General features: G+C 40.7%; 1 protein-coding gene across 3 annotated transcripts; it reads left to right on the plus strand.

Moving 5' to 3' along the window:
- The first annotated feature begins 587 nt into the window (after positions 1-587).
- On the plus strand, positions 588-10,989 carry pigo (phosphatidylinositol glycan anchor biosynthesis, class O). Of its 3 annotated transcripts, none has more exons than XM_086097642.1 (12): positions 588-844; positions 1,339-1,487; positions 1,658-2,133; positions 3,172-3,315; positions 3,430-3,553; positions 3,803-3,962; positions 4,898-5,074; positions 5,155-6,751; positions 7,420-7,623; positions 8,095-8,279; positions 9,211-9,281; positions 9,512-10,989. In XM_086097642.1, the coding sequence occupies exons 2-12, from the start codon at positions 1,474-1,476 to the stop codon at positions 9,639-9,641; spliced, it is 3,282 nt and encodes a 1,093-aa protein (XP_085953768.1). In that variant the 5' UTR covers positions 588-844; positions 1,339-1,473; the 3' UTR covers positions 9,642-10,989. The 3 variants fall into 3 exon arrangements, with proteins under 3 accessions (XP_085953768.1, XP_085953767.1, XP_085953766.1); XM_086097641.1 differs by having other exon boundaries at positions 588-840; XM_086097640.1 differs by having other exon boundaries at positions 588-836.
- Positions 10,990-14,270: the final 3,281 nt, after the last annotated feature.

Raw genomic sequence — 14,270 nt, forward strand, 5'->3', positions numbered from 1 at the left:
GTGCCACTCATGAATGATTAAATGAACACTGAATGCATAATTTGTTTGAAATGCATTTTCAAAATGTTTTGGGGAAAAATATTACTGTAAATAACCCAGATTTACTACTGTTGCCTTTATTCTTAAAATAAGCATAACTGGGTGAAAGTACTCCACATCTCAATACGTTATAGACTAATGCTTCAAATGATCCCTAATTTTTATTCTTGATGTATCCAGGCAAGTGAGAACAAATTATTTTGCAATGTCCACATTGTTTCAGATAGCATAACAAAAAGGAAAAAAACGTTATAAAAATAATGAAATACAGTGAAAGCCAAAACACATCTGTATTCCCTCTTGTTGCACGTGCTGTTTATGACACTCTCATCAGATGATAGAGGAGCAAAATATTTTTTTTTACATTGAAAACATTCAAATGGCAAATGGGAACTTCAATGTTTTAACATCTTATTTTAAGAATCAGTTACTGAAGTGACAAAGTTTGAAGTTCTATTTCGTCCCTCCCGACCGCCAGGTGGCGGTACTGAAACAGCACGGAAATCCCCCACGCGCATGCGTCACTCGAGAAAGAATTCTTAAAAGGACATTGCCAGGGTTCCGGCTGTTGTGATCCTCATGTACAAAAGCGGATCTTTAAGAGAACCAGTTACCCAGCTTCTTTGACCTTCTCACGCGGTCACCTACAGGGTTTACCGCTGTTCTTTGTCGCCATCGCCGGTGGCCTGTGATCTTGTGGATCAGGGCAGCGGGAGAAATATATGTATGGACGTTGGAGCTCCCCTTCCATCTTTGCATGATCTCCGCGCCTCATCGCTGAGTGCGGCTTCAAGTTCGTGAGTATGTATGTATGGTGGATGTCGGCAACTGTTGCCGTTGTTCTGTCGGATCAGCATCCGTCGTCAGATCAGATCTGACAGCTACATCTATCGGGCTAGCATACGTTGTCCGAATAGCATTCCTACATTACAATGTTCCAGTAAATGATAATAATACACTGCAATTAGGCTAAACACCGATGCATACTAACACTAGAGCTATAAAAGAAGCACATGTAGTTTTAACACGAGCATGCTGATTGTAACATCGGTATGCTGTTCCGATGGCTGAGATTGGGCACCACAGTACGTTGTTGTCTTGATTTACTTGCCAAAGAATTAAGGCCCACTAGATCCACATTAAAGCTGCATTAATCGAGTACGAAACTTTTTACACACGACTGCCACCTCTGGACTAAAGTGTAAATGCAACCTCCTTGATTGTCGTGAATGAAGGGCAAAAAGAAAGATACATGTCGGTACCATACGATAAAATGTTCATACGGATCTTCCACCAAAGGTTTCATGCTCTCCAAAGTCTACCATCTTGGCTGTCCTGACCGGAGTCCCGTAGAGTGTGTACCTAAGGCACCTGAATCCTCCTGTGCCAATCCAACGGCCTTCAAGTCCGCCCCTGGTCCAAGAGGGGGGCAGAATGACTTCCACAAGGTCAGTGTTTTAAACAGCGAGGCGCACTTATACTATAGCAAACATCAACTGCAATATATGCACAAGAATGTCATTTATTAATGATGACATGTCGTTTACAGTGGTTTTATGATGTTCATGCACTTCTCCAATGATAAAAGTGATTTTACGTTACACTGTTGTCATTTTAGGATGAACGGGCTCCCAGTACTATCCCTCCTCTGGATCTGTGCAGTATATTTTGTGGGAATTCACCTGTTTTTGGGTGGTTTCCTGCTGGTTCGGCTGGAGTTGAACCGCACCAGCACCTGCGGAGACATACTGGAGCCTATGGAAGAATCGAGAGACTTTTGTAGGGTACAGCCACGTTTCCGCAGGGCTGTCATCATCATTATCGATGCCCTGAAGATCGACTTCGCCCGTTTTGACCCCAACAACACGTCGCCCCGGCCTTTTGAAAACAAGATGCGCGTGTTTGAGGAGACAACCTCGTCCAGGCCTGCCCAGTGCCGCTTGTACCCCTTTCGTGCTGACCCACCCACGACCACCATGCAGAGGATCAAGGGGTTGACTACTGGATCTTTGCCCACCTTTGTGGATATCAGTAACAACTTTGCATCTAGTGCCATCTCTGAAGACAACCTCATCCAGCAGTTTGGTCAAGTGGGTGAGTATTGGGGATGTTCGATACCACTTTTTTTTTTTAGACTGTTACAATACTCAAATCTTCAGTACTCACCGATACCAAGTGCCGATACAATTAGTACATTTGACCTCTCGGCAGAGCCGCCACCACCTGCTCGCCGCAAGCGCCACTGCCGGTCGTCTCACAGCTTCGGGCCGGCCGGGCTCCCGCGAGTCGGCCTCGTTCGCCGTGGGCGCTCTCTCTCTCTCCGGTAATGATCCTTCCGCAGGTTCGCCTACGGAAACCTTGTTCGTCGTCACTGCCATTTCCGCATTCCGTGCGCCCCTTCGATTTGTCTTTAATACCTTCATTCCCGCTGCTTGAATCAAATAAGTAACATCCGCTTTTTCCTTCACTTGCGGCTAAATTAAAAGTAGCCCGTGCGTCCGCTACGCTAAAGCCTTAAATAAACGAGTACTCAAAGCAGGAAAAAAAAACTCGGATTTTTTGTACTCATGGTGCCTGTGGCGGTCAATAAATGCAAAATAACCATTTAAGCCGTTAGTTCCTAACCGAAAAACGGCCACAAGAGCGTGACCGATACCGGTAGTGATATCCATCGTGAGCACCGATAACAAGAAATATGTCTGGTATCTGCCCGATACGATCCCTTGTATCGGTACTCGCCCATTCCTAGTAAGTATTGTGTCAGTATGCATAGTTAGATCCAATACAAGAGGCTTTTAGCTCTTTCAGGAGCATGGGTGGGCCAACATATTGTATGTACTGGTCAGTCGGTTTCTACTTTGGTGCACCATTTTTAAGATATCAGGTATCTGTGCCTTCTGTCATAATGCTCGTCTCAGTCACATGAAACAAGATTAACCCCACAATCTAGCAGAAATGAGAGAAAAAACAAAAACTGGCACATACCATAAAAGTTTTGCAAACCGGACCACATATAAAAAGAGTACAAAAGTTTATACAACTGAGTTTTTCAGTTAAAAATGTGAATAGGTGGGGAATTACTGTATAGCTTCTATATATGACAGTTTCCAATCCCTGCATTCTCTTTTAAAGGCAAACGAGTGGTGTTCATGGGCGACGACACTTGGGAGAATCTTTTTCCCAGGAAATTCTACCGTTCTCTGCCCTTCCCTTCTTTTAACGTGCACGACCTGCACACAGTAGACAACGGCATCATCCAGAATATCTACTCAACAAGTATGTTTTTCTAATACAAACAAACAGCTATAGGAAGAAGTTGTCTGTTCATTGCTGTTGCGTTATGTACATGCTTTTATATCTTTCAATTTGTAACTTTGTTGGTTTTGACAGTGGTGGGCGATGACTGGGATGTACTGGTTGCTCATTTCCTCGGGGTGGACCACTGTGGTCACAGGTTTGGTCCGGACCACCCGGCGATGGCTGACAAGCTCACCCAGCTGGATGGAGTCATCAGGTCAGGCAACGGTGCTGCATGCCTGTCACAACAACATACACTATTATTTTCATATCTTTTGGTCACATTTTATGGGATTGTTTTTTTGGGAGATTTTGGACATATCTCAAAAGAAGCCTTTGTAAATATGACTTTTGTTCCCATTTTGTTTTTCACCTTGTCATCAGACATTACTCATCATGTCTAGAAACATTGAGTTTTTGCCATAGTGAGAATCATTCTTACTCTGCTGTTGATCGTTGCCTGCAGGTCTGTGATTGATCGTATCCAAAATGACACACTCTTGGTGGTGATGGGCGATCACGGGATGACAGATACTGGTGATCATGGAGGAGAAAGCCAGAAGGAGACTGATGCAGCCATCTTCCTTTACAGTCCTGTCTCGCTCTTTCCTGGACCCCCATCACAGGTCTGCAGAAATTACAAATGTTTTTAACCCAAGTGCCGTATTTGATTTCCAATTTGCCACTAAAACTGATTTTATGCAATAAGAAAAAGGGTTTTCCAATATTCATTTAGCTTATTTAGAAACCTAAGAGGCCAACACTTTTATGATTCACTGTTGTTCTACGCTATTGCAAACTACAGCGTCCTTGGTTTTTGTAGGAGTTTCTTACAGCAGAGACATACCTAGCATACAGCTGGGATTTTCATGTTGTTGTTTTTTCAAATCGTCTGATCTCGATGATCACATTTTCATATTGCATCAGTATGGTAAACGAAATATACTACAGTCGTTCAACATTTTATTAACAAGTACATTTTAAAACTAAATGAAGAAAATGCAGAACTATATAAAATAGCACAGCGACCTAGTTTACGGTCGTGAGTGTAAATAACAAGTATGCAAGACCCAACATATACTAAACAAAACATTGGAGTCAAAAGTGAATTTATTTAGTCTCATATGTAATGAAACCGTTTGAGAATGGAAAATTGCTGTTTATGCTTTGTGAATAGATGCTTGCAGGCAGTCTTTCCACTGTCAGCAATTAATAAAGTGCAACTCCCGCCAAAGTGTTAAAATACAGCACTCATTTACATAATTGCTTTTTAAATGGAGCATCACATACTGTAATATACACTGTGCAAAGTTGCTAATTTCATTAGTAAACAGATTATGTCCTCAAGACAATCAGCAGAGATAATTGGATATCGGTTGTGTTGGACACAAAGACAAATCAATTCAATTGATCAGGAGCCTTTCAGGACATTATATAGTATTATTGTAATGCTGTTTTGGACATTATTCATTATTTTATTACTGTTTAGGCAAGTGGTTCTTCTGGCAAAATTAAGTTATATGCTTCTGATGTTGCATCTGTCTTCTATCCCTACCTGTAGGATGAACCAGATGTGGTGCCCCAAATAGACCTGGTTCCCACACTGGCCCTGCTGCTTGGTGTGCCTATCCCATACAGCAATGTGGGCCAGGTTCTCCTGCCTTTGTTTCATCGCCCCGCACAGGGTGCAGTTGCAGGTCTCAGCCAGCTTGAGGCGCTGTGGATCAATGCAAAACAGGTTCAGTAGACAGTGTGGAGAATGTTGCAACACAAACAATTGTTTTCCTTTATTAGAATGTGAGCAATCTGTTTCTGAAGGTCAACCGTTTCCTGATGGCGTATTCTGCCAAGGCCAAAGACATACCACATGAGAATCTGACTCTGCTTAAGGATCAATTTGAAAAGCTCTCTTCTGAATACCTCACAGTCGTCAAAGAGGGACGCTCATCCTCCCCCGAGTGGTTGTCCGCACTGCGAGCCTACCTCACCTCTGTCCAAGACGTGTGCCGAGCCACCTGGGCACGCTTCAACCCGCTTAAAATGGCGGTCGGTTTAATCATCTTGGCGCTCGCCTGCCTGATGTGTTTCACCGTGTCTGAAATGTCATCTACACTTGTCAGAGAGAATCATTTCCGGCCGAAGGCAGCTGTTGTAGCGGCGCTGCTTGTCGGGCTTTGTGTGGCTGCCGGTCAGCTGCTCTCATGGGGCTACATCGAGCTAGCGTGGTGCATGGCTGCTACTGCCTTCACCTCTGAGCTGTTATTCCTCCGTCAAGCCTGTCAGGCCAAGATGTCAGTTGCGGTTAAGAATGAAGCTAAAGCCTCAAAGAACGCAAGCTGGAGGATCCCACGATATCTTCTCTCTCCACCTCTGGTGGTGGCACTAATTCGCTTTGCTTCCATGCTCTCTGATAGCTATGTGGTCGCTGAGGGTCGAGTCGTGACCTTCTTGGCGTTCTCCCTGGCTCTCTGCATTCCACTCTGTCTCAACTGGAATGGCCTCCTTCTGCCCGCCAACCAAGATCTTTTGAAGCCCGTGTCGCTTCTACCGTCACCTGCCTCTGCCCCAGCAACAGTGAGAAAAGAAAGTAGCACTCTCTTAGCCTTCTTCGCGCTCCTCGTTGGAAGCCTCTACTTCTCACTTTTCTTCCACGGCTGTCGAGAGGGGCAGAATGATTGTCAGCCAACACCCTTCCTTTCTTCCCTTGCTCGAGTGAACGACAATCAACTGAAGAACCTTTTCTACATCCTCTCAGTTTTCTCCCTAGCCATGTGGACGTATCTGTTGAGAAGATGTCTCCGCCACTATGGGAACCTAAACTCCTCAGGTGGAACTGTATTCACAGCCCGCTGGATCCTACCCTTGCTTTCTGTGTGTCTGGGACTCCACTGGGCCGTTAGTGCCTCACCAGAGGACAGCTTCAAGAATTTGGCTGAGCTTATCAAACTGGCCCAGTTGGTCATCCCCAGGGTTGCCTATTGTCTCCTTGGACTGGGGCTAGCCTTGATCTGGCTGGATCCGCTAACTGTGTTTGTGAAGATCAGACCGACAAATATGACGAAGAATGTACCCGCGCCGCCGCCACGCTACCGTGCCAGCACTGGTATCAGCCCCCAAGCCGAGCTTTGCCACCTCATTCCGCAAATCTACCAGCGCATGCGGCGCTCACTCGATGATGGAGAGACGAGCGGGGGCAACGAGGTGGACAATAGACCTGCCGTGGAGGCCTACGGTTTAGGAACGGTGTACTCGGCCCCGCTGCTTCTGTTCTGTGGGCTGCTGGGATTGGGTTTGCTGCAACTGCACCCAGAGGGGATGGCGCTGTCATTCCTCCTGCTACTGTTTGAAATGGGGGCTCTGCTGCACATTCATGCCTCCTCCATAACCCTCCGTGACCTGCAGGGAGTATCTTCAGGTGAGTTGGGAATGTTTTCATTAGGGGTGTCAGGCGATAATTTTTTTTAAAATCGTAATTAACTAATTAAATGACTTCAATAGTTAACGTTTATGTCTGTTCTCAGTTTTCATACTCTTAATGTAAAAGTGGAAAAAAATGTTTAACTAATAGAAATATGGCTGAATCTTTGTCATCAATACAGTAATTTAATAATAATTCATGAAATTGCATTAAAATTAAAGAGATGTACTGTACTGTAAAAAAAAAAAAGTGTGATATTAATTTGTGTTGTCATTTTTCTACCACTAGATGGCATAATTGTATTTGTAAGATGTTGGTGACAACATTCTTTAATAATAAGAGCTATCTTTTCTTTAACAAGAAGTAACTTGTGAAATTCTGCAAATTTAAAAAATTGTAAAATACAACTTTCCCCAGTCTCCACAAATATATGCATTATTATTAAATTTATTACCGTTAAATTTTGACATGGACGTGTCTGCTGCATTGCGACTGGAATTACCCCAGTACAGTAAGGGGCGGTCAATAAATTTAGAATTAGTGGCGTTAATGGAACTTTAAATTAACACACAAATTCTGACACCCCTAGTTTTCCTTTTCTTTTTTTGTGTGCCTTCTCTTTGTGTATCATTAAATATGACACCGTCTGTCACTGTTTTCCTCAGGTGGCTTCAATGTGCCCTGGACTCCTGTCGTGCTGTGGTCCCTGGCAGCCACCCAGTTTTTCCACGCAACGGGTCACCTGCCCACCTTCCCTTCCATTCAGTGGGGAGCAGCTTTTGTGGGATTCCCCGACGGACACACAGGCACCTTACTGCCGGCCTCATTGGTTACCCTCAACACCTTCGCTTCACATATCCTGTTTGCGGGTACATCAGAAAACATGATTTTTCTAGACATTGAATATTGGACAAATATCTGTGAACAAATAGCAAAATTATATGAATTGCACAGGCTTGACTTTTCTGATGTACAGCTACACAAATTACTGACTAATGGATACACAGTAAATTTAACTCTATTTAGAGTGGGACCAAATAGACTCCATTTTAGAGTAATATTTACACTTGAAAGAGTAAAAGAAACAGTTGGGAGACTGTCACACTACCACCAGAGCTATGCCCCTCCTACTGTTTGCTTATATCTAAGAAGAGACCCAAAAAAATGTTTTGGTCTCTTGGAGTTACAAAGATTCCATCTGACCCGAGTGATATACTAACACAGCAGGAGCTGCGTGGTTCAGGGAGTAGATCGGCTGTATGAATGTCGTGACTTTGTTCCTGTTGGACGTTTGAGGTGTCGTATTGTTTTCCTGCCAATCGGCACTTTGTTGTCCCCAGTGGGATGTCCGTTGCTGCTGTTTTGGCCCCTGGTATGCGAGGTCCGTGGAAGCAGAGCAGGAAAAGCCAATGGTGAAGGAAGAGAGGACGCTGTGATGGAGATGAGACTGAGGGAGAAGCCTCATCTGTTTAGCACGGCTCTCCTGCAACTCTCAACACGCTACCTCTTTATTCTAGGAGTGCAGGTACCACGATAAACTACTTACAGATCTACATAGTAGAAAAATCATAAGGATTGAATGTTAATGACAAAGTCAAACGAAGTGCAATTGGACTGTTTGGCCTTGGGTGTGGTCTGCACTCTATTATGTTTATTAGCAAAATGATGCATAAAGTCCATAACAATTTGCACAAAACTGGATTGGCATGGCCCTATATCAGGGGTGGGCAAACTTGGTCCTCGAGGGCCAGAGTCCTGCAGGTTTTTGGAAGTGTCCCTCTTCCAACACAAGCTGATTCCAATCAACAGGATCGTTATCAGGCTTATGCAGAGCTTGCTGATGAGCTGATTATATACCAACTAACTACTGTAACTAAAATTAAAATCAAAGAAATACTTTTGTCCACGAAGTAGAAACAAAGATGCTTTAAAAAAAATTACTCACTGAAACTACACAATTTTTTATTTTATTTTTTATCTTTGTCAATCACTATAAAAAATGATGCTAGGGTTTTTGTGTATGTTGTAGCCTCATGACAATAAAAAAAAAAATCTACAGTATTCCTTGACTAAAATTGCCTTTGAAATTGTAAACGACACAAAACATTGTGTCAAATATTTAACATTTTATTGGATTAAAATGAAAATAGTGGATTACAAAATTTAAGCCTCTAATTAATTAGAGCCATTATTAAACATATCACAGTCATAGTAGTACAGAATTTTCCAGATTTTTTTGGTTTGTTTTATTTTCATATATCACATGTACTTAAGTATTAACGTTTACATATTTACATTTAATATTGGGATTACAGTATACTGATAAATTTAGTCATAATCATCGATCTGAAATGTTTATCATTATTTCAAGATCCAAATCCGGATTGTTCGTCCTTGGCAGGTGCGTGCTATGTCATTCCATATTTTCTGCAAATGTCTGTTTCCCTGCTTTCCAGGTCTTTGCTTCAGTGTGTGCAGCTGCCATCCTCAGGAGACACCTAATGGTGTGGGCTGTTTTCGCACCCAAGTAAGTGCATGACTACAATTTCCCGTTCACACAGACCCACTGGTTGTAAAGGCTTTTCGGGATATGGACTCAGTGGAAAGGCCAGGCACTTACACAAGTTTCCACTGTGCACACATTAGAGTACGCAGATTCACCTTGCAATAATGGACCACATATGTTGGTAGTTACAGATAGTGCTGTTTCCCTAGAGTGACACTTCCAATCGGCATTCATGCTCTATCTCCTTTCAGGTTGATGTTTGAGGCCTCGGGGTTCCTGGTGAGCTCCATATGTTTGCTGCTGGGTGTCTCATTAGTGCTGAGAGTCGACGTGGCTGTCGGACATTGGTTCAAGAAACTCATCCCTGATGTGTCCAGGTAGCGAAAGGCACACTGCTGCTTTACAAGTGCAGCCCACTAGAGCACACTGTGCCATAAAAGGAATGGACAAGGTGGTTAAGTTGTGATGACACTTCATATCCGGTGTGAAGGCTCAACCACAGACAAATTTAAGATTCAATAGCAATCTGAGATTTTGAGTCTGGCTTTTTTATTCACATTTAATAAGACTGGAGAAGAAGTGCACTTTCAGACTGGGTTTTCCCTTCATGAATAAGCCCCACACACCCACCCCCCTCCAAGTACTACTAATGTGCAGTAATGAGACAAATAACAGTTTACACTAATCTTGACTTAAATGCTGTATGAGCTTCATAACAGATATGCACAATATGCAACAGAGTTGACAAGTTGAAGTTTCATTTTTTGGGGGATAAATGTTCCTGGTAGAAGTGACATGATACACACACCTTTTTGTGGGTAATGTAAAATTACTGAGCCAATACTGCGCACATGGAATGTGTCACTTTTGAGCCAGCAGTGTGACAAGCAGTTCTCTTTTGTGGTCATACAAAGAACACTCCCTGTTTTTTTTCGTTTTCTTTTTTTAATATACTTTCAGGATAAGACGGAAGTCAGTCGGGTCACTGCCAATTTTTAACCTTTATTTTAATCTCAAGCGATCACTTTCTTTTTCTTTTTTAAATCCATGATATGGAAAGGACATAAGAAAACATGGATACTTAAACTATTTTTTGTGAGTTTTTGTTAATTAACTTGACCTGTTTTATGTATTAATCATTTAATATTTTTTACTAATCAAACATTTTAATTTAACTATTAAATTATATGTTTAATGTCTTAAATTAATTCATTTTCTTTTCTAATGATGTCATTAAGGGTCATTGAATCCACAACCTTCTAAGTAATTTATTTTCTAAAGGATGTCTTGAATCAGGGTGGAGGGGGTGACCATGTGTTATGTGCTGCTAAAAGTTCATTAAGCTAATGCACAAGAGAGTATTGAAGGCATTGTAGAGCTCAGGTTGATCCAAAGAACCAACACTTCATTGCTCAAGCCAATGTATACAGGAACGTTCTGTTTTTTAGAGTGCCTATTATGTTGTCGCCCCAAATGATGATTTAATCATTTTGCTTGTTGTTGGCTTACTTGTAAATGTTTTTGGAGTACAATGCATAATATGAAGTATGAAGAACTAAAATGAGTGACTGATAACAAAGCTTTTCTATGTCTTGTTCATGTTTTGTTAGTTTTCATTCCAAGTTGATAAATATTGCATTTCAACTTTTACTTTATGTACTGCTATTTATATTTGAAAGGTGCTTTAAAAAATGTTTATTGATCAGATGATGAAAGATTTTACTATCCATCAGTCAATGTGATTCATTCATTATTCACAGGGGACTTCCACATTTCCAATTTCAACAATGTCTCATGCACTTATGCACATTAGTGAAGTACAGGTTCTGTCAGAAATTTCAGTCTTCCTTCCAATTAATTCATAGTTTAAAATGTGAAATGCTGAAATTTCCTCTTTCAGAAATTGTTGTGAAAATGCTTAACAGGTTCTTATTTCAGCCAAGTAAGCCAAAATAATGGTTTAAAACATTAACGTTTACATTAAAAAAAAGGGGGGGGGGGGTACAAATGCACACAGGGACAAAGACTGTAATCCTTGAGAGACAAGTCTGACAGTGGCAACACTCAAATTGAACTGGTTAGTCATATTGAGTATTGTTACATCTGGAGAGAAAAAAAAAGGTGAAGCTTGCAAGAACACCATCCCAACTGTAAAATACGGGTTTGACAGCATGATATTGACTGGTACACTTCACTAACTACAGATGTCATTATGAGCAAAGAATCTTAAGATGTCAGCCAGGAAGTTAAAGCTTGGGTGAAAATGGGTCTTCCAAATGGACAATGACCTGAAGCATCCTGCCCAACTGATGACGTGAAGTTTTGTCCGTCTCTATACTGCATATTTCCTGGCTGTGTGTAGCCTGCCTCGTCTTACTATTAATACTAGGGATAGACCGATTATATATCAATTAAAAAATGTGTCAACTTAAGGAAAGCATTTATTTAAAATTTCTGTTAACGTTGTAAGAGATGCTGTTGACCCTGGGAACTCTCTGCACCTTCTGTTTTTGTTAGAAATTATATCTAAGATAAGTAAAATTATAATACTGAAAGATATTTTGGAAAACTGTAGAAAACAATAGGGAGCTATTGTTTATGTTTTTATTTGACTTTTGAAGACGTGCTATTGGCCCTTGATCCCTGAACTTTTTGTTAGAATTTTAAAAATAACGTGTTTTTTTTACTCAAATATTTTACAAATCCTAAAAGTTCATGCTTAAAAATCAACAAATGAGCTGGAGTTTGTATTTTTTTGTAAATTGTAATGCCGATATTGTCCTTTTTATAGTGAAAATGAATACCGGCTCCAAATATCGGTTACTGGTGTCCTTGACTACCAATAATCAGTATCGGTCTATCTCTAATTAATACTAATTAACTCATGTGGTACAATGGTTATTATGCCCGATCTTAAAAAGTGAAATGCCAACTCTGCACCAAACGGGAGCTGGATGCTTAGCTGTGTGATGATGTGGCTGATGGTAAACACAGATGGACTGTAACACCAGTGCTTTGCGTGCACATTTGGCACACACACAAAGTCACTGAGCTGCTTAAAAATAATGTTGAGTTTTCTTTATGAGGCTTGTTAAAAGCACTGAAAGAATGTGCTTCGTTACACATTTCTTCTTTAAAAAAATAAAAATAAAAAATAAAATTTTGTAAGAATAGTTTGTGTAAATATGAGATTTCATTGCCGCTTTTATAGGCCGTTTGCGGTTTGCATACATGTAGAAGACCACAGCTAGTGTAAAATGGGTGCTAATAAGAAGAACCCAGAGCGGCTCTGAAAGGAACTGATAGAATAATTTGAATATCTGAAGGGAACTAATGGAATCATTTTGATCAATGGATGACTGGATTAGTGTATTTTATCCCCAAAACGTTTGGATTATTTCCCAATTAATGTACTGTATATGGTAACCATTTGCTGTTTAAATCCCCATCCATCTAAAGACACACCTCTCATCAGAACTGGGTTTTTTCTTAATACTCATAAATTATAAACATAACATAGATGAATGCCAAAGTGGCCCTTGCGTCTTTCGATTTTCTGTATCCGGCCCTCAAAGGGGGAAAAAAAAATGTTTGGATAGCCCTCCCTTATTTGAAGGGTAATCCTTTAAATCAGCCCCAGCTGTTCCTTCAGCTTTCCGGGGAACACTTTTCTGCTTGGCGTCTTCCATAATTCCAAGGAGCACACTTCACACATGCACACTCCAGATGCCTTCTCATCATGGGTAAAACGGCAACAACAACACAAATTAGTTCCTTCATCTTCCAGAGGTATTCCAACTTGGTCATCATTATGTAATGTGTTTACTAATATGTAGTCAATATTGAGCTGATTAATGAATGAAATTAAAAGAAAAAATGCAGAGGGAAAGAACCCCTCTAACACATCGGCAAAAGCACTGTCAGATCAATGTCAACAGGACCTGCTGTTTTAGCACAGATTAGCTACCAGCATTACCTTTTTAAAAACCATCCAATCTTTCCAGTCTAAAATAATTGAACGTATTGTTGCGGCTCAACTCCAAACCCATTTCATCTCTTAAAAAAAAATCCAATCCAGACTCTAGAAACTACACAGCACAGTAACAGCCCCCCTCAAATGTGACCTCCTTGTCCTCCGACTCCGGCCATGTTAATATTCTCATCATGTTCGACCTTACTGCTGTGTTTTATTCCGTAAACCAATACATCCCTTCTCCTGTCTGGAGATCATTTTATTTTAATATCACGTGTCCAACTCTCCTCTGGTTCGTAAAAAAAAAAAAACATTTCTTCAGTAACAACAGTTACTCCTCCTTCAACACTACTTTATCTTTGATGTTCCACAGGGTTTAGTCCTCTTTTGTTTAGCCATCTTATCCTACCACTCAATAATATTGTTACAAATATGACCTCTTTTTCACTGCTATCACAGAAACCCCAGCAGCTGACGGCAAGATGTGTTTCAAGGCCACAGACTTTAATGAGAATGGACTAGCAATGCCGCTTACTTGCCGTCGCTAGAAGTAAAGCCACTGGCGGCCATCTTGCGCTGCCACTCGCCAAGGCTGCCTAACTTGAATACATTGATTTTGCCGCTGCGTTTTCACGCTGTTTTCTATGGAGGACCAAAACTGCCAACATTAAAAATAAATAAATGACTAACTAAATAAATAAATGGCAAAGCAAAAATAAAAACGGATATGAAAAATACAATTCAAAAATTAAATGCAAAAAAATAAATATATATCCCTAAATAAATGAATAGAAGTAAAAATAAATACAGAAATAAAAAATGAGAAAAAAATAATAAATGTCAAAATAAACTTGCGACTTGAGTTGGCAGTGTCTGCAGCATGAAGTAAATAAATGTGAGAGCTGTGCGTTTTTATTTGATTGATATTTCATTCTATTTAGTTTTGTATTTATTTCGAGATTTCTTTTTAATTAAAAAAAAATCATGTTTTTGATTTTTGTATTTATTTTTACTTGTATTTGTTTATTTATGGATAT

This window comes from Leptonotus elevatus, chromosome 15 (genome assembly GCF_054856555.1).
Source record: "Leptonotus elevatus isolate MCC_2025b chromosome 15, RoL_Lele_1.0, whole genome shotgun sequence".
Lineage (NCBI taxonomy): Eukaryota > Metazoa > Chordata > Actinopteri > Syngnathiformes > Syngnathidae > Leptonotus > Leptonotus elevatus.

What these genes read in the sequence shown, in the direction of transcription:
- pigo (XM_086097642.1), top strand. An exon ending in CAGCTGGATGGAGTCATCAG is followed by an intron (nt 3,554 to 3,802) that starts GTCAGGCAACGG and finishes CGTTGCCTGCAG; the next exon opens with GTCTGTGATTGATCGTATCC. An exon ending in TGTGGATCAATGCAAAACAG is followed by an intron (nt 5,075 to 5,154) that starts GTTCAGTAGACA and finishes CTGTTTCTGAAG; the next exon opens with GTCAACCGTTTCCTGATGGC.